Below are 18,892 nucleotides of genomic sequence, written 5' to 3' on the forward strand. Positions count from 1 at the left end.
TCCTTCCAAGACTCCTATTCTGCTTTTCTTCCTCTGACTTTTTCTTAGATGTTGATAGTTCTCATGCTTCCCTCCTTCAATTCCAGTCTTTTCATTTGTCTTCTTTGGAAATCTCATATGTTGCCATAACTTCAAAGGCAATCCTTATACTTGGTGATAAACCATAAATGTCCATCTTTATAACTTACCTCTTTGCTAAGTTTCATACCCAAATTTTTAGCTTTGTAGATTAGAATTTTTACTGGTTTCTCTCAAACATCTCAGGAACAAAATGTCCAAAGCTCAACTTAACTGTAAAACATGTTCTTCCATTTGTGTTCCATTCTTTGTTAATTGCACTATGTCATCATCCTTGTCCATAAAAATAGTAGTATAAGATATGTTTCTGGTGACAAAGTCCTTCCTATTGATTTTTCCTTCAAATTATCTCCTGAATATATGTTCCCTTCCTCATCATAAAGCCTTGCTTCAAGCTCTCAACATTTATCCCTGGACTATTATATCATCTGTCCACATTAAATACAAGGACTGTCTTTCTAAAATATTGATATGCTTATGTAATTCTTTTGTTTAAACTCCTTCATAGACACTATTCATCACTTTCAGAATAAAAGCCACAGTCCTTGGCTTGGCTCTTCAGGATTTAGCGTATGCCTAGCTAGCTAAGCTTATTGTCCATTAGTTTCCCAGCTATTCTGGTACACTCTGCATTCTTCAGCTGTGGTGTATTTTCAGACCCAGTTGCCCATGCTGTTTGTTGTTGTTGTTGTTGTTTATTAGTTGGAAGCTAACTTCACTCCACTGGCCACAAAAATTCGTTCAGGACTCCAGGCCTATGCCAATCAGAACATTTTCCTGGCCAGAGGAATCATTCAGAAATTAGCATGTGACCCAATTCAAGAAATTAGTACAAAAGGGATGTTTTGCTGGGGGCTTCTGGAAAAAGTTTTCTTCCTCTCAGGAGAGAGCACTGGAAAAGACACTCTCTTCCCTAGGTGTCCCAGTCAAAGGAATAGCCTAAACCTGCTGTATCCATTTTGCTCCCATCAGGGAAGGCAGCTCAAGTCAAAATACAGAGGAAGGCCTAGTTGAACATATCTCACAGAAACTGAACAAGACACATTGGTTGAAACCACTTCTAGACTTCAGATATGACAGCTATTAAATTTCTAATTTATATCAGTTTAAATCAGTTTTTCTGATATTTGCAGACCAAAGCTGCAAACTGATATAGTTTCAAAAAAAGGTCCAGGAGAGATGGGTGGCAGTATATTCAGTGTGCAGAACATGGATGAAACCAATTCCCATTGTTAAGACTCTGCTTTTTCCCATGAGCAAACTTGTCACCTTTAGGCACACTTGTTTATACATAGATAACATATGCTTTATATTTGTGGATATACTACTTCCAAATCTGATTATGACATACAGTATTGAAGAACTAATATTCAAAAGAGCTAAATGCATGCATCCTTCTGAACATAAATGCTAATGCTAAATTTAAATCGATGGATAAACATTGTGATACAGACAGGAGGCAGGGAAATACTGGGTCAAAGACAGGGGTTGGAGGTCCCTGACGAGGGCTGCACCCTCAAGCCTGGACCTGCGACCCTAAATGAGAACACGAATTGAATTCCTGTTTTCCTGCCCGAATGTTGCCTTTTCCAAAACCACCCTGGCCCACAATACCCCCTACCCTGTACCCATAAAAACCCCAAGCTCCACTGGCAAAGGAGCAGAGCACTATGGCAAGGAAGGAGAGAAGAAGCATCTGAATGTTGAGAGGAGAAGAGGCAGCTGGACATCAGAGGCTACGGTTGGAGAGGAGTTCAGCTGGGGACGGTCGGAGAGGAGTTCGGCTAGGGATGGCCAGACTCCAGGGGAAGATAATCTTCCTACTCCTTCCGCTTTCCAGCTCCCCATCCCACTGAAAGCCACTTCCATTGCTCAATGAAATCCTCTGCATACACCATCCTTCAATTCATTCACATGACCTGATTCTCCCTGGACGCCAGACAAGAATTTGGGACACACTGGGCACTGAGCTTTTTAACATTTAAGCCATCTGCGAATGGCAAAGCTAAAAGAGCATTGTTTGTAACACACACCTTCTGGGGCTCTGGAGTTAACTGGCAACACCAAGACACTGCCGTGGGCTGGTACAGAGTTTGTTCCTGCCAGCATCCGGAAACACTCACCCTGGCTCCTGCACCTGCTCACCTGTGTGCTCCCCTCCCGCAAAGGGTTTGAGCATGGCAGCCAAGTAAATAAGCCACCCCTGTCTCAAGTCCTGTGAGGGGCTCAAGGGAACTCTCCCATCTCAGTTGGGCATCACTGTATTAAAATGCAGGGGTTTTGGCCAGTATTTTGGGGTTTTGTTTTTGTTTTCAAAAAGCACCTTATTTTTTATTTTTTAAAATATGGTAGATGTCTAGCCCAAAAATGAATTAAAAGCATTTCTATTTTTTATACAAAACCTGAGAGGCTTTTATGTATAATTATTTTGAAGCTAACCTTTTAGGGTTCCTACTCAATTATAAGGAGAATTGTGAAACACAGAGGTTTTTTTTGCGCAATAAAATTTTTAACACAAAAATCACAAATTTAATGTCACTCCACATGTTCTTCTATGTCCCAGATTTTTTTTATCCAAAAAAAGAAAATGTCAAACATCTTTTAATTTTCTATTCTTTTTATTGTCAGAAAGAGTTTTAAGACTAGGGCATAGGGAAGTTGTTTATTATGAAACGAAATGCCTAGAAATAAAAGCCAATGTTTAAATGAAAAAGTTCAGTCTCTTAGTGTTTAATATTTTGCATAAATCCTGGGCTCCATAAGCACCTCAATAATTCATATAATTTTAGATGTTAAGAGAGTGAGAAGGCAAGTTTTAGTTCTTCACTTTTTTAATGCTTGCTTTACTTTGTATCCTTCTTTTCTTTCTTTTCTTTTTCTCTTCCTTATCCAGAGGTGATGATAAGTTTCTGTGGTAATTAAAGTACAGCTGTTTAGTTTCATCTCTCTTCTGAATCCATGCTCAGTTGTATTAAGATGCACTGCACTAAGATAGCAACACAGGATGCAACAGGTCCTAATTTTGCACACATGGTTCTGTTTTGTTGGATTAAGTCTGATGGCAGCTCTTTGACCACATTTTGTATTTGCTCCTCATGTAGTCAATTCATGTTAGAATTCTGATCTCTCTTGGGAAATTGGTGGATTTTTGATTTGTACCTCTGTGCCTTCAGTGGCTAAGTGTTAAGCCTCAAATGAAGATATTATTTCATAGAATGTCTGAATCTCGTAACTTTTTTTATAAGAACATGCCAAGAAAACACACAGCATATAGTTATTTCATGATAAAGCTTGTAGGCAAGAGTGACTTGTCAGAATAAATGGAAAAAAATAATGAATAGACCAATAAAAGGATGTAAGAAAGGCATTGGCAACCGTTTTCTTTTTAAGCATGGGGTTAAACATATTTTGTGTATTTATAATAAGAATATAATTATTTTTCCTTTTTTATTGGACATTTTAAAAGAATAAATGCAACTGAAAAGAGAAAAATTAAAAGTCAGCCTACTTTGATTTTTCAGCAATTATCTGTATGTATGGCTTTTATTGTTGTTTCTTCTAGTTACTGGCTTTTGCTACCTCTGTTCCTTAAAAAAGACAGCCACCTCCCAGGAATTTGGGTGCATTTTTCTCACAATGACTCATTTCCTTTTTAAATGTATTAGCAATTAGCTCCCAGTTATCCCTAATTGCAGCTTTGTTAGACTTCCCACCTCTCTCTGCTTACTGAACGAGAAGTACATTAAAAGTTTATATAAATGACTGGGTTTTCTGCTTTAAGGAAAATTTTAAAGAAAGCAGACTTTTCATTAATGGGAAAGGAAATAGACTATTTCCAGCACTGAGTATGCTGAACGGATAAATGTAGGGAGGTACAATAGGAAAACTGGACACTTCCCAAAGCCTCCCAAGTTTTTGCCCTTTACCATGTTTCTGTATTATTTTAGATTGAAGTTATTCCCAGAATGTCGAATACACCCATATTCAAATGTAAGTACAAAAACATATCCTGAAGCCAAGTTTAAAAAAAAGTTATTTGCCACTCTTCATTGCTTCAAATAGTGTGAAAATTAGTTATACATTTTCAAATACAGTTATTCTATATTTTAAAATGTAATCTATGTATGTGTTTTTTTAAAGGCTCTAGTAGGATAATTCCTTAGTTGATGTAGAATGGAAACTAAAACATTGACATCTTTACTTATTTCCAATTTAAATTGCATTTTTAAAAAAGGGTATAGAGTTCTGCTTTAGTTGGCCTTGTTTTAACTGCCATGGGAGTTTACTTTCATCTCAGTTCCCATAGATATGTGTGAGAAATTCTTTGGGGCCTGAAACAAGAGTATCTTCAGGGTTATACGATCTGATCTAATCAACCATGAATGCTCTCATACTCTTAAAAAAAAAAAATCTCCTTTAAAAGCTATTTAATGAAGGCCTTTCTAAATCATCTTCTCCTTCTTCCCTTGATTAGACATTGATGAGTGCAGCATCATTCCTGGGATATGTGAAACTGGCGAATGTTCCAACACCGTGGGAAGCTATTTTTGTGTTTGTCCACGTGGATATGTAACCTCAACAGATGGCTCTCGGTGCATCGGTAAGCCTCGCATTTTGAAGGCTCAATACACTGGGTCTTTATAATGACAAAACAGCCCAAACAGGTATGAAGATGGCAACGATTATAAAATATTGAAGAAATAGCTGAATGAGTTGTTTAATGTAAACAGTACCAGTACTGAGGGATTGATAGACAAGGTACTCTTTGCAAAGACTTCAGTTTCAGAATCCAACTGGGTTGGTTTTATGTTGTCAAAGTCATTTTGGGAATAAAGACAGACACAAAGGCATGAGAAAAATTTTTTAAAATCTGCTTTGGGAGACAGAATGTAGTAATTAAAGGTTCTTTTGTTGCTATGAATCATGAATGTTATCAACATCTTATTTACTTAGAACTTGTTTATTCTATTGAAAATAGTTACTATACAAAAAAGACACCTTTAATTTTGTGTTTAAGTATATTAAATTAAAACCATTCTATGCTTTCCCTTGTTTATTTAGAAAGATGAAATAGTGCTACAGTCATGGTGAAGGTAATCTGTTATTGAGCAAGGCTTAGATGTCTGTCTTATTGCGCGCATAGAGATTATGAAGTGTCTTTTGATGCATAATCACAGCACAGTGAGCTACCCTCACATTTCTCTTCCTGAGCTTTTAACCTAGTCTATTCCAATTTTAAGCTGACAATAGGTAGAAAGAGAGGAAAAAAGATGTGCGGGAATTAGGGAAATTAATCCAATACTTAAAGAATGGTGGGGTTTGGTCCACTAGAGGGTGGCAGTTTGGGCAGTGTCTCTCTCTCCCCAAACCAGGCAGTTAGTATGTCAGCAACTAACTGCCAGGATCTCCGTAGGTCTTGATGATTCCCTAGTGATTCTCATGTGCCCAAGAGAACTGAGTTGATGAGATGGAAATACAGAGTCAGGGATGTAAGCTAGAAGTCCTAGGCCACCAATAAAAGGACTGTGGCCTGAATTCATTTGATTAAATGTACTGATATATCAGGCCATCCAACAGTGAACATAAGAGATACAAATCCTGCCTCCAGAATGCCATATTGTCATCATAAATAACAGTAGAAGCCTAGTAATAGCAGTAATAGAAGAAACAGTGGTAGTAGTAAAAATAATAGCTGTCATTTAAGATACTACACATACCATGTGTAAGGACTGGGCTTCTCCACTACCTCATTATCTCATAGCTGTGAGGAGTCAGGCAAGCTACCATCTTCTCTACACTTCAGTTTCTTCTAATAAGTGTCCAATAAAATATTCTTCATTATTATTATTATTAAGAGGAGGAGGAGGAGGATATGCCTGCTCTGGACCTGTATAAATATGTCATATGGTCCTTCTAGTAGTCCTTTGTGATAAGTATAGTTACTCCAAATTTACGGATAAAAGAAATATGGTTTAGAGAGGTTAAGTGACTTGCCCAGTGTTTTGCAGCCAATGAATGGAGCCAGGATTCAAATCCTGACCTCTCTGACTCCAGCCTCTGTGCTACTGTGACACTGAACTGCCACTTACCCACTTTAAGACTGTGGAGATCCTGTGACTAGATGTCAGGGCCTCCAGCATGAGTGGTTTCTTCATTGTCATGCTAACAGCCTGCTTTGAGAAGTAAGATGTCTGTTGGGAGCCTCATGTCATGTCTTTGAATGAGAATTATTTGTGTTTTACAGATGAATCAGAGTTTCTATCTTGCATTAGGTAAATAATTTTTCATGAAATATTAAGTCTGTACAACTGAGCAGATAAACTGTTTTAGGGTTACTGTTGCCAGTTGGCTCACTACATAGTAAGTTTGATTCATTTAATACCCTAATCCTCCCTTATCCACAGTTTCACTTTCCATGGTTTTGTTTTCTACAGTTCCCACTGTGATTAAAAAATATTAGATGGAACATTCCATAAATAAACAATTCATAAATTTTAAATTGTGCACCATTCTGAGTAGCACGGTGAACTTTCACACCAGCCCGTCCAGGATGTGACTCCTCCTTTTTCCAGCATGTCCATGTTGTATAGGCTCTGCACCCACTAGTCACTTAGTAGCCATCTCAGTTATCAGACAGACTGACAGTATCGCAGTGCTTATGTGCAAGTGACCTTATTATACTTCATCATGTCCCCTGAACTCAAGAGTATTGATGCTAGCAATCCGGATATATATGAAATGAGAAGCCATAAAGTACTTCTTTTATGTGAAAAGGTGGAAGTTCTCTACTTAGCAAGGAAAGAAAAGAAATTGTATGCTGAGGTTGCTAAGATCTATGGTAAGAACAAATCTATCCATGAAGTTGTGAATGAAGAGAAAGAATTTCATGTTAGTTTTGCTATTGCACCTCACACTGCAAAAGTTACAGCCACAATGTGTGATAAGTGTAGTTAAGATGGAAAAGGAATTAAATTTGTGGGTGGAAGATATGAATAGAAACGTGTTCAAATCGAAAGCAGTTGGATTCAGCACCATTCAAGGTGTCAGGCATCCACTGGAGATCTTAAAATGTATCCCCCGCAGATAAGGGAGAACTACTGTATAATTTGGCTGTCAGCTTTCTATGAGAGTTGAAAATCAGTGCAACTACCTACATCTGGCTTGATTTTCTTGAACTCTGTAGGAGAATAATATGTTTATGCACACATGCATATGCTAACACAAAATAATCAGCTTGGAATAGGTATAGATTCAACTCTTTAGGAGAAATGTCGCCGTGGGAGTCGTCATTGAACACTGTTGTATGGGTGCTGTAGAACCTGGCTTCAGGAAACTTGTCTCCTAGAATATTGCTAGAAGAAATATGCCTGGAGAAGGAAGTGAGGCTATTATTGTGAAGTTCTGGAAATACCAAATACAGCACATGTATTTTATTTGGTAGTCAGTGTGGAGTAATTGAAGGCCTTTGAGAACAAATTGTAATGCAGGGTTGGGGGCTTGAGAATAGAGAGAAATGAAACTAGTTGTGAGGCAGAATTGCCAAAACAAGTTTCAGCGTTTTATTTCCCATTTCTAAATTACTTTTTATTTACTCACTTACATTTCAAAATCTTTCTCTAGTCAAACAAAACTTGCATTCATATTTTTGTTTTGCATTGGAAAAGAAGCATGAATCCTCATTTTATTCAGATAAGACCAGCGTACCTAATGATTTACTAAGGTGGGTTTTCTTTGATGAGAGTTTTGATTTACCATGAAATTATGATAAACTCTTTTTATCTCTTGCCTCCTTATGTTATAAAGTCCTAAGTCTCTACCCGGACATTCAAAGCCCTTTACAACCTGACCTAACTTGTATTCCGGGCTCATCTCTAACCACTTGCCACCTCACACTCATATTTCCCTCATTGTTGTACAAGACCACACTGCCATGCCTTTGCCAACAGTACCCCCTCTGCCCGAAGCATCTTGATTTTCCCCTTCTATGCTCATTAAAATCCAGCTCATCCTTTAAGTCCCAAATTAGGTATCACTTTTCCTTTTTTGTTTTTTTAAGATGGAGTCTAGCTGTGTCACCCAGGCTGGAATGCAGTGGTGCCATCTTAGCTCGCCGCAACGTCTGCCTCCTGGGTTCAAGCAATTGTCCCACCTCAGCCTCCTGAGTAACTGGGATTACAGGCACCCACCACTACGCTGGCTAATGTTTGCATTTTTAGTGGAGACAGGGTTTTCCTGTGTGGGCCAGGCTGGTCTCGAACTCCTGACCTCAGGTAATCCACCCACCTCGACCTCCCAAAGTGCTAGAATTAAAGGCATGAGCCATGACCTCTGGCCAGTATCGCTTTTCCTTATAGCCGTTTCACCTAAACTACATTTTCTTCTTGGGCAAAATTAATCAGCCCCACCATTTTGAAACAAAATGAAATATTTCATTTCACAAAATGAAATATGTTTTCATTTGCTTCATTTTAGGGTTTACTGCATTGTCACAGGTACTTGTGCGTTACTCACTGGCTAGACTGTGGGCTTCGTTAGGCCCTGTCTTATGCAGCTTCACAGACCCTGGGCTTTATGTAATAAGCATCTTGCATAAAAGTTTGTGCTGAGTAAATCTTTTCTGAATGAATAGGAAAACCAACAAATGAATGAATGTGATGATATTGAATGTAAGAACTTCATGTTGATTATAGCGGCCATGCAGCCTTTGGCATCTCTTTGGACATGATGTTGTGCCACTGAATTACAGTCCTGGATGCTCATAAAGCAAGAGCTAACTTGAGGTTTGGAAAGCTAAGTCCTGCACTAACCAGGAGTCCCATTCATTTCACTATCAACATCCTAAACACTAGGAACAAAGGAAGGTCTCTAGGGAAGGGAGAATGGCTCTCCAGAATTACAAAACCAGTGTTATTATAAGTAAGCAACTTAAAAATGTTTTGAATAACTATGTTACATTTGGAATAAGTATGTGTTTTCCATACATGAGAAAAAATTAATCTAACATTTTAATGTGTACAAGATCTTTGATTTCTAAAATTCTGAGTCTGTATTTTCTCAGATTGAATTTATTTGGTTGAATTATATAGGTTGGAGATATTTCCACGCTATTTATTTTCTAACCACATGTACGCAATTAATAAAGAGTAGGATGAACTTAGAGCTCTTTTTAGTACTAAACTGCATGTTATCTGCAGCTTTATTCTGAGAGCTCACATGTGCTGAAAGTGACATTTGCTGAATGTTGTCTTAATTGCTTATTCTAGTTAACACAGATATTCTGAGTGTATACCACAGAGATATTCTGAGTGTATACCACATGACAAAGCATCAGTAAACTTGATCCTCTTTCTTTTGTGTGCTGGAAAACACAAAAGAGAGTTTAACCAGGAGAGTTTAACCAGGCAGTTTAATTATAAGACACGATAATTTTCCTCTTTCATTGTATACCAAATATAAAAGTCAAATTTCTGATTTTTTTTATCTGTCTAGTGTGTTTACTCATCTTTTTAAATACCCAGGAAAGAACTTTTTTTTTTTAGCATACAGGACTAACATATGCCAGTTCCAAAAAAAAAAAAAAAGGAGTTAAAACGTACCTAATAATATTTCTCTAAAAAGCGTTTTAAATAGCACTACTTAATAAGCCTTAAGTCATTTTGGAAGTAAGTGTCATGATCATGTCCAAGAAATGATTAATACCTAATTTCCACATTGTAATATAGGCACAGAAGAATGGCTGGCAGCCAGCAATAAATAATGCCTGGGCAAAGAGCAGTGAGCAACTTCTGTGTGCAGGATCATGTGTCTGCTGCTGTTGTGGACACAGAGTGAGAAAGGACCCTGAGCACAGGGACCCAAAAGTGCCAGTTAAGTTCAGAAAATGGGATTAAGCATTTAGAAATTCTTCCGGTAATATGATGGTGCCGCAGCATGCTAAGGCATTTCCTCAAGCTTTCCAAACATGTTAGTGCACAATACTGCTGTGGAGTATTCTTGAAAAAACAAAACCTGAAAACATAATGTGAAAAAATGTAATACCAATATAAAAGAAAGTTTGAGGCAGAAGTGATGACCAGTATATGTGTTTTTTTTTCCCCCTTTTTCAAGAAAAGGACAAGGTACAGAATTATTTATGTATTATGCAGCACTCTGTGTAACACTGGGTGTTGATTTCACATGCATGTGTGCATTTGAAACAAAACACTTGGAGAACCCAAAATTCCTAAAATTATTTAACTAAAGAGGGAACCAGAAATGAAGGAGTATGAGGATATCAGTTTTAATTAAGAAAGGAAGAAGTGTCTTAGAAGGAGAAGTTTTCCTTACAGTGAGGAAGAAGCACATCATTCACTATTTTAAAGGAATAAGTAAACCTGGGATCCACAGTGGTTCCTTTTCATTGCTCCTAGTTCTATAGTTACTCTTAAGCAATGTAAACATGAAAGTATTTTAGAAATAGTAAGAATCCACAGAATCAATCAAGGGGAACCCAGGCTGGAACCAGACCATCAAAGAGGTGAGTGCAGGCATCCAGTCTCAGGAGACAAGCATGAGACAATGGCTGCTATTTACCGAACACCTACTGTCTATCACTATTGTTCTGACCTGGGCTAACCTCATTGGTGTTTTCTGGCTGAACCCTTCATTTTTTAATGAGCAAACCTCATTCCACAGGAGACATTTATTTCAACGTACAATCCACAATTTTTGCCAAGTTTTCATCACATTGTATAATTAACCATCAGTTCTCTTAAATCAAGTTTACACTAAATGTCAAGCTATGAAACAAATTCTGATGTGTACCTTTATTATGTTTCAAGATAGATTTATATTTTAATCAGAGGAGATGAATTACTTCCTGTTTCTCAGTGTGACTGTAAGTATGACTCCTTGTAAGCCTTATTCAGGAAATGTAGTAAGGGCGATAGAAAATGATTAGAGGAATAGACTTGTTTTCATTACTTAGGACACATTGGTTCTACAGTTAAACATATAGTAAGCATTAGAAGGATTTTGTTTTTACAGGCTTTCATCTGCCTTTGCCCCTAATGATTCCCTGTTTCAAGGAATAGTGTGCCTGGACAACTCTTATTTCTAACAGGTGCCTCTTTTTTATTTCAAATATTCTTCCACATGATACATTTTTTAATACAGTGCTTTCTAAGGGCCATGAAATTTCATACAAAGGAAAGAGTGGTAATTCCTAGCCTCTGATTTGCTTTGAAATATGCCTTTTTGGAGACCTTAACTATGAGATGTTACACCACTGTATGTCTCATCCTGGTAGGTTTTGGCTCGAGGAATGAGAAGTAGGTTGCCTGCCTCCTTTTTGTTACTAGAAAAGGCTAATTGTAGAATTTATGAAAAAAGTTACAATTTACTTTGCAGTCCTCTGTTGCTGCCTCTCCACCCTCTCACCTATGACTTAGTTTCCTTCAGTACATATATTATAGGACTGACCAGAGGTTTCCAAACTGTGTAGAACAATGGTTATTATTATTTTTTTTTTCTTTGAGACGGAATTTTGCTCTGTCGCCAGGCTGGAGTGCAGTGGCGTAATCTCGGCTCACTGCAACCTCCACCTCCCGGGTTCAAGTGATTACCCTGCCTCAGCCTCCCAAGTAGCTGGGACTACAGCAGCGTGCCACCACGCTGGGCTAATTTTTTGTATTTTAGTAGAGATGGGGTTTCACCGTGTTGACCAGGATGGTCTCTGTCTCCTGACCTTGTGATCCACCCACCTCAGCCTCCCAAAGTGCTGGGATTACACGTGTGAGCCACTGTGCCCGGCCAGTTATTATTATTTTTTAATTTAAAGACCTCTCTTTAACATAAAAAATGTACTTCAGATCCCCACATTATGATAATTTAATATTTGTGAGAGCATACATAATGAAAATGTTCTTGGGTATTTAGTAATAATTGTAAATAAATTTGGATTTTATTAGCTATAGTGACATATTTATAAATGTGAATCATGGTAGTGCCAATAAACTGTGAAGTGTTACACTGCAGTGTTCAATGTAAATATGCATTTGTGAACCCCTTTCAATATCATTTTATACTCCCAAAGTCTGGGGATTGGTATAGAATGGATTCGTGATAAGTACTTGCAACATTTTGCTTGACATTTGTATTAGTCTGCTTTCTCACTGCTGAGAAAGACATACCAGAGACTGGGAAGAAAAAGAGGTTTAATTGGACTTACAGTTCCACATGGCTGGGAAGGCCTCAGAATCAGGGCAGGAGGCAAAAGGCATTTCTTACATGGCAGCAGCAAGAGAAAATGAGGAAGAAGCAAAAGCAGAAACCCCTGATAACCCATTAGATCTTGTGAGACTTAGTCACTATCATGAGAATAGCATGGGAAAGACCGACCCCCATTATTCAGTTACCTCCCTCTGGGTCCCTCCCACCACATGTGGGAATTCTGGGAGATACAGTTCAAGTTGAGATTTGGGTGGGGACACAACCAAACCATAGCAGCATTTTTATACATATTACTTTATGTATAAAATATGATACTGTATTTGGTCCATGAGTTGTTTAGAAGTATAGGATGTTTTTTTGTTTATTTTGTTACTGATTTCCAACTTCATTTCATACATTGTGGTCCAAGAATATTACCAGTTGATACCAATTCTTGGAAATATTCTGGTACAGTATTTGCTTCATGGTTTAAAAAATGATTTATTTTTATAAATCTTCCCTATGGACTTGAAAAAGATGGATATTCTCCAATTGATGGGTGCCAGATTGTAGATATATCCATTAGATCAAACTTAACTGTACTATTCAAATTTTCTTTGTACCTACAGAATTTTGTCTACCATATCTATTACTGAAAAAGTCATGTAAATATTACACTGTGGAGGTAGATTTCTCAGTTTCTCCATGTAGTCGAGTAATTTTTTATTTTATATAGTTTGATCCTATGCTATAAGTGATAAATGTTTAAAAGTATCTGCCATATTCTCCTGGTGAATTGAACCTTTTTAAAATTATGTATTGACTCTAATTTTTTTCTTTATTTTTGATCTATTTCTAAATATTTTCTTTTGGTTTATTTTGTATCACAAAATATCTTAGTATACCCTGGTTTGTTTTGTACAACAAAATAAACCAAAAAAATAAAGCTTCTGGTAGCGGAAGCTTTAAGTATATACCTACTATGTATTTTTCCTCTCAATCTTTCCTCTTCCTTATGTTTTAAATGCATTTCTTTTAAACAGCCTATATCTATTTTTTGTTTTATTTTTACAGTCTGTAAATCTTCGTCTTTTCAATTGAGATTTAAATCCATGTGTATTTATTATAGTACTGATATATTTGTTTTTATTTTTACCATAGTCCTTGTGCTTCCTACTTATCTTGCTTTTTTTGTATTTTTTCTCCTTTCTTGGTTTCTTTTAGATTTGTTCAGGATCCCCCCGGCCTGCTGCCGTGAACTCGATTGTCTTTCTCCTATTTGTTAAGAAGTTATATACTTTATTTCTGTTGCTTCAGTGGCTATCCTAGCTGTTTTAAGATGCATATTTAAAATTAACCTGTATGTTTGCCTATATATAAACAATAAAAGAATATTTAAGTGATTAAACTTTGATCTTCCCCTCACAACTTTTTAAAATCTAGTATATTGCCATTCCTATATGTGACAACTTAATCATTATTGTTTAATATGTTAGTACTTATTCAGATTTACCCACTTATTTAATATTTTTTGTTCACTATTTCTTCCTGCATCTCAAACCTTCCATTGGGATCTTTTTTCTTTTGCCTGAAGTACCTTTTTCAGCATTTTCTTTATCAGAAAAAACTCTTGGTAGAAAACTCTGGTTTTGTTTTCTTGAAAATTACCTTAATTTGCCCTCTGAAAATATGATTTATCACAGTACAGAATTTTAAGTTGACAGTTGTTTTATCAGAGTATACTAAGATATTATTTCATTGTGTTCTGGCATCCATTGGTGCTGCTAAAAGTCAGCAGTTGATTTTTTAAAAATACCGTTTCTTAGCAGGTGATCTGTCTTGTTTTTCCACCTATTTTTAAGATCTTTACCTTTGTAGTTCTGCAGTTTCACAGTAGTATGGCTAATTGTGTATCTCTGTTTATTTATCCTACTTTGAATGTATTGGACTTCTTACATATGAGGTCTTACAACATTGCTAGAAAGTTCTAAGTTAGTATCCATTAAATACTACTTCTTTCCCATTCTGCTTATTACTCTTCCTAGTACTCTTATTAGATGTTGTATTAGTCTGTTTTCATGCTGCTGATAAAGACATACCCGATGGTATTTCTAGTTCGAGATCCCTGAGGAATCGCCACACTGACTTCCACAATGGTTGAACTAGTTTACAGTCCCACCAACAGTGTAAAAGTGTTCCTATTTCTCCACATCCTCTCCAGCACCTGTTGTTTCCTGATTTTTTAATGATGGCCATTCTAACTGGTGTGAGATGGTATCTCACTGTGGTTTTGATTTGCATTTCTCTGATGGCCAGTGATGATGAGCATTTCTTCATGTGTTTTTTGGCTGCATAAATGTCTTCTTTTGAGAAGTGTCTGTTCATGTCCTCTGCCCACTTTTTGGTGGGGTTGTTTGTTTTTTTCTTGTAAATTTGTTTGAGTTCATTGCAGATTCTGGATATTAGCCCTTTGTCAGATGAGTAGGTTGCAAAAATTTTCTCCCATTCTGTAGGTTGCCTGTTCACTCTGATGATAGTTTCTTTTGCTGTGCAGAAGCTCTTTAGTTTAATGAGATCCCATTTGTCGATTTTGGCTTTTGTTGCCATTGCTTTTGGTGTTTTAGACATGAAGTCCTTGCCCACACCTATGTCCTGAATGGTATTGCCTAGGTTTTCTTGTAGGATTTTAATGGTTTTAGGTCTAACATATAGGTCTTTAATCCATCTTGAACTAATTTTTGTATAAGGTGTAAGGAAGGGATCCAGTTGCAGCTTTCTCCATATGGCTAGCCAGTTTTCCCAGCACCATTTATTAAATAGAGAATCCTTTCCCCATTTCTTGTTTTTGTCAGGTTTGTCAAAGATCAGATAGTTGTAGCTATGTGGCATCATTTCTGAGGGCTCTGTTCTGTTCCATTGATCTATGTCTCTGTTGTGGTACCAGTACCATGCTGTTTTGGTTACTGTAGCCTTGTAGTATAGTTTAAAGTCAGGTAGCGTGATGCCTCCAGCTTTGTTCTTTTGGCTTAGGATTGACTTGGCGATGCAGGCTCTTTTTTGGTTCCATATGAACTTTAAAGACCTAGCCATCCCATTACTGGGTATATACCCAAAGGACTATAAATCATGCTGCTATAAAGACACATGCACGCGTATGTTTATTGCAGCACTATTCACAATAGCAAAGAGTTGGAACCAACCCAAATGTCCAACAACGATAGACTGGATTAAGAAAATGTGGCACATATACACCATGGAATACTATGCAGCCATAAAAAATGATGAGTTCGTGTCCTTTGTAGGGACATGGATGAAACTGGAAAACATCATTCTCAGTAAACTATCGCAAGGACAAAAAACCAAACACCGCATGTTCTCACTCATAGGTGGGAATTGAACAATGAGAACTCATGGACACAGGAAGGGGAACATCACACTCCGGGGACTGTTGTGGGGTGGGGGGGGGGGGAGGGGGGAGGGACAGCATTAGGAGATACATCTAATGCTAAATGACGAGTTAATGGGTGCAGGAAATCAACATGGCACATGGATACATATGTAACAAACCTGCACATTGTGCACATATACCCTAAAACCCTGAAGTATAATTAAAAAAAAAAAAAAAAGACATACCCGAAACTGGGCAATTTACAGAAGAAAGAGATTTATTGGACTTACAGTTCCACATGGCTGGGGAGGCCTCACAATAATGATGTAAGGTGAAAGGCATGACTCGCGTGGTGGCAGATCAGAGAAGAGCTTGTGCAGGGAAACTCCTGTTTTTAAAACCATGAGATCTCTTGAGACTTATTCACTATCACAAGAACAGCATAGGAAAGACCTGCCCCCATGATTCAGTTACCTCCCACCAGGTCCCTCCCACAACATGTGGGAATTCACGATGAGATTTGGGTGGGGACACAGCCAAACCGTATCAGATGTACACAGGTGTACATCTAATTAGCTTTCCATTCTCACCTTCATATTTCTTAACCTCTTTTTAACATTTCAATTTCTTTGTGTCTATGTGCTAATTGAAGATAATATGTTCATATATGTCTGCCAACTCAGTAATTCTCTCTTTATCCATGTGCAATAATACACTTGTGTAATATATTTGTCAGATACTTCATTTCATTTATAGAAGTTTGATCTCTTTTAAGTCTGTTCCTATTCATTGTTTATGGGCCTTTTCCCCTTGTTCATATCTTCAGACTTGAATTGCTTCAAATATATTAAATATAATTTAATTATTAATTAATATTTAATTATTAATAATTTAAAATAATAATTGTCAGAATTGGTCTGACCATTTCAGTATCAAAAATATACTGGTTACTAAACCAGTTTTTGTTTCTTAGTGTGTTAGTAATGTATTTTCCTGTTAGCAGCTCTTTTTTCTTGGACCTTTATGAGAATTTTTTGAGACTTTCATTAATATTAAGTCCTCTAATTATGTTGGCTTTTGTGAGTTGCTTGGAGTATCTCTAACCTGAGAACCTCTTTACATTATATTCTTCCTTTGAAGTTCTTCAGACCAAAAACCTACTATGAGTTGAGGCATCAAAGCTATTGATGTGAGGCAGACCTTGTGGTTACAGATTCTTAAGAGAGATCTTTCTTTTTCCTCTACACAGCATCAAAGTAGAGACAGACAAGTTTCTGAGTTGCCTCCATTACCTTATCCGTATACTATATTCGTAAACTAAGGATATGGCTCTTTGGAACCATACCTTATGAGGGAGTTTTCTGTTATGTATTGGGGGAGAGTGGAATCTGGACTTTTTATGTCTTATGCCCTGGGCACTGTAAAACTATCAGAGTTGAAATTCACAGTCTCCAGAGTTTAATAGCAGCCTAAAGGTGAAATTAGTTGTTCAAATACCTCCTAAGATTCTCATTTCACCTCATTTGGGGACTCTGTTTTATCCTTCATTTCATGTGAGCTGGATGATGTATTTTTAAATATTTTTTCACATTTTATCCAGGATATTTTAATTGAGAGGAACATTCAGGGTAGCTAACTCGTCATGAAAGCTGCAAGAAATAGAGCATGTGTTGTTTTATTTCATTCTCCCACCAACCATGTTCTGTACAGAAGAAGAGTTAAATATGGTTGAAAATCAAACAATTAATAATATTTGAATGTAAAACTAGGTCTCTTGACTCAAGGCTATGGTTTTGTTTTGTGTTGTTTTGTTTTCAAATTCTGTATTACAACCTCCTTCTTGTAGAAACCTTGAAGAGATAAATATATTCATCCTAGCTTGTAGCACTGATTGTGTTTTATAACGTTAATGATTATTGTTAAGAGTTTGGAACTTTCTTATTTTAATTTACATCCTGTGCTTGAGGAGGTAGTATATGATACTTCAGGTTCATAAAATGAATATTCCAAAAATTGTTTCCTGTGATTATTCTTAGTAATAGAAACTTAGTTGTGAAATTATTCCTAATGACAGCCTGTCCAAATCCAACTCAAGTTTTTGAAATTTCTGCAGTGCCTTTAAGTATGTGTGCATACATCACATTTAGTGCTCGGTTTTGCGTCATACTGGTATTTTGGGGGAGAAATAGAAGGAGTTGTTCGATTCTTATACAGAATATCTTAAAGGTAATTCATTTATTTTATGATAGCTTAAAAGCAGTCTGAGGCATGCTATATATGGGCCATTGGAGGACGTAATGTGCTTACTTTAAGCTCTGTATCCAGTGCTAAAAATTTTAACTTTACCTGTTAATGGAATTATAAGCAATTAACAGTTTCATCTTCATTATTGATATGCAGATCCTGATTGCTGTGGTACATCTTTCTTCTTGTCATCATAGGCAAAACAACTTTGAAAGCATCTTGATAGGGTTGAATAATATGTTGTTAATTAAGCTCACAATTTTTTCCATTGGTTACTATAAAGGCAGTTTCAGTTATAACCCATAAAGTTTACAGATGATATTGATAATTTATCCCTATACAACTTTGCATTTTATGTGGTCTTTTGCAATCATCATAACCTGTCTTCTAGCCTTTATCTGATCATTTTGATCCATTGTGTATCCTGCTGTCAGAGTGACCTCTACTACAGTCATATTTGATCATGTCACTTCCTTACATCAAATCCTACTGGATAATGCACAGACTCTTTACCATAGCAGTCCTGCCAAACTGTGCTTACCTCTGAGTGGTCACCTTATTTTGCCTCTCAATATCTAGTTTGGCACAATCAGTTTTCCCTAGTTCTTGAAACTGTCTCATCTGGCTCTGGCTTAGAATGAGATATATACACTGACAATTCACAGGTATGTATGTTCAGCATGACTATGCTTCTGCATTCCAGGCTCATTTATTCAACATTCCAAATATATCATGTTTTAAAGAGGAGCCTTGTCTTGTGTTCTCTAATCCTGTTTCTTCCCTCGCCATCCCCATCTCAGCTGTGTAAGTCAAAAACTTAGGAAATGTCCAAGACTCTCTTTCTTCCATACCCCGCACCCAAGCAAGTTCCCATTGGCTGTACCTTCAAAACATGTCTGCCCTCTGCCCAGCCTCATCATCTCCACTGCTGCCACCCTCATCAAAGCCACCATCATCTCTCACCTGAATGTCTTCAGTGTCCTCCTCACTGGG

The 18,892-nt window shown here is 37.1% G+C and overlaps 1 protein-coding gene across 1 annotated transcript in view; it reads left to right on the forward strand.

The window, feature by feature from the left end:
• The window catches only part of FBN2 (fibrillin 2), a 280,529-nt gene that overhangs the window by 123,339 nt on the left and 138,298 nt on the right, over nt 1-18,892 (forward strand). The window contains exon 8 of the mRNA XM_032156530.2: nt 4,553-4,678. Coding sequence (XP_032012421.1) covers nt 4,553-4,678 — 126 coding nt within the window. The remainder of the gene's footprint in view (nt 1-4,552; nt 4,679-18,892) is intronic.

The sequence above is a fragment of the Hylobates moloch genome, unplaced genomic scaffold (genome assembly GCF_009828535.3).
Source record: "Hylobates moloch isolate HMO894 unplaced genomic scaffold, HMol_V3 SCAFFOLD_6, whole genome shotgun sequence".
Taxonomy (NCBI): domain Eukaryota; kingdom Metazoa; phylum Chordata; class Mammalia; order Primates; family Hylobatidae; genus Hylobates; species Hylobates moloch.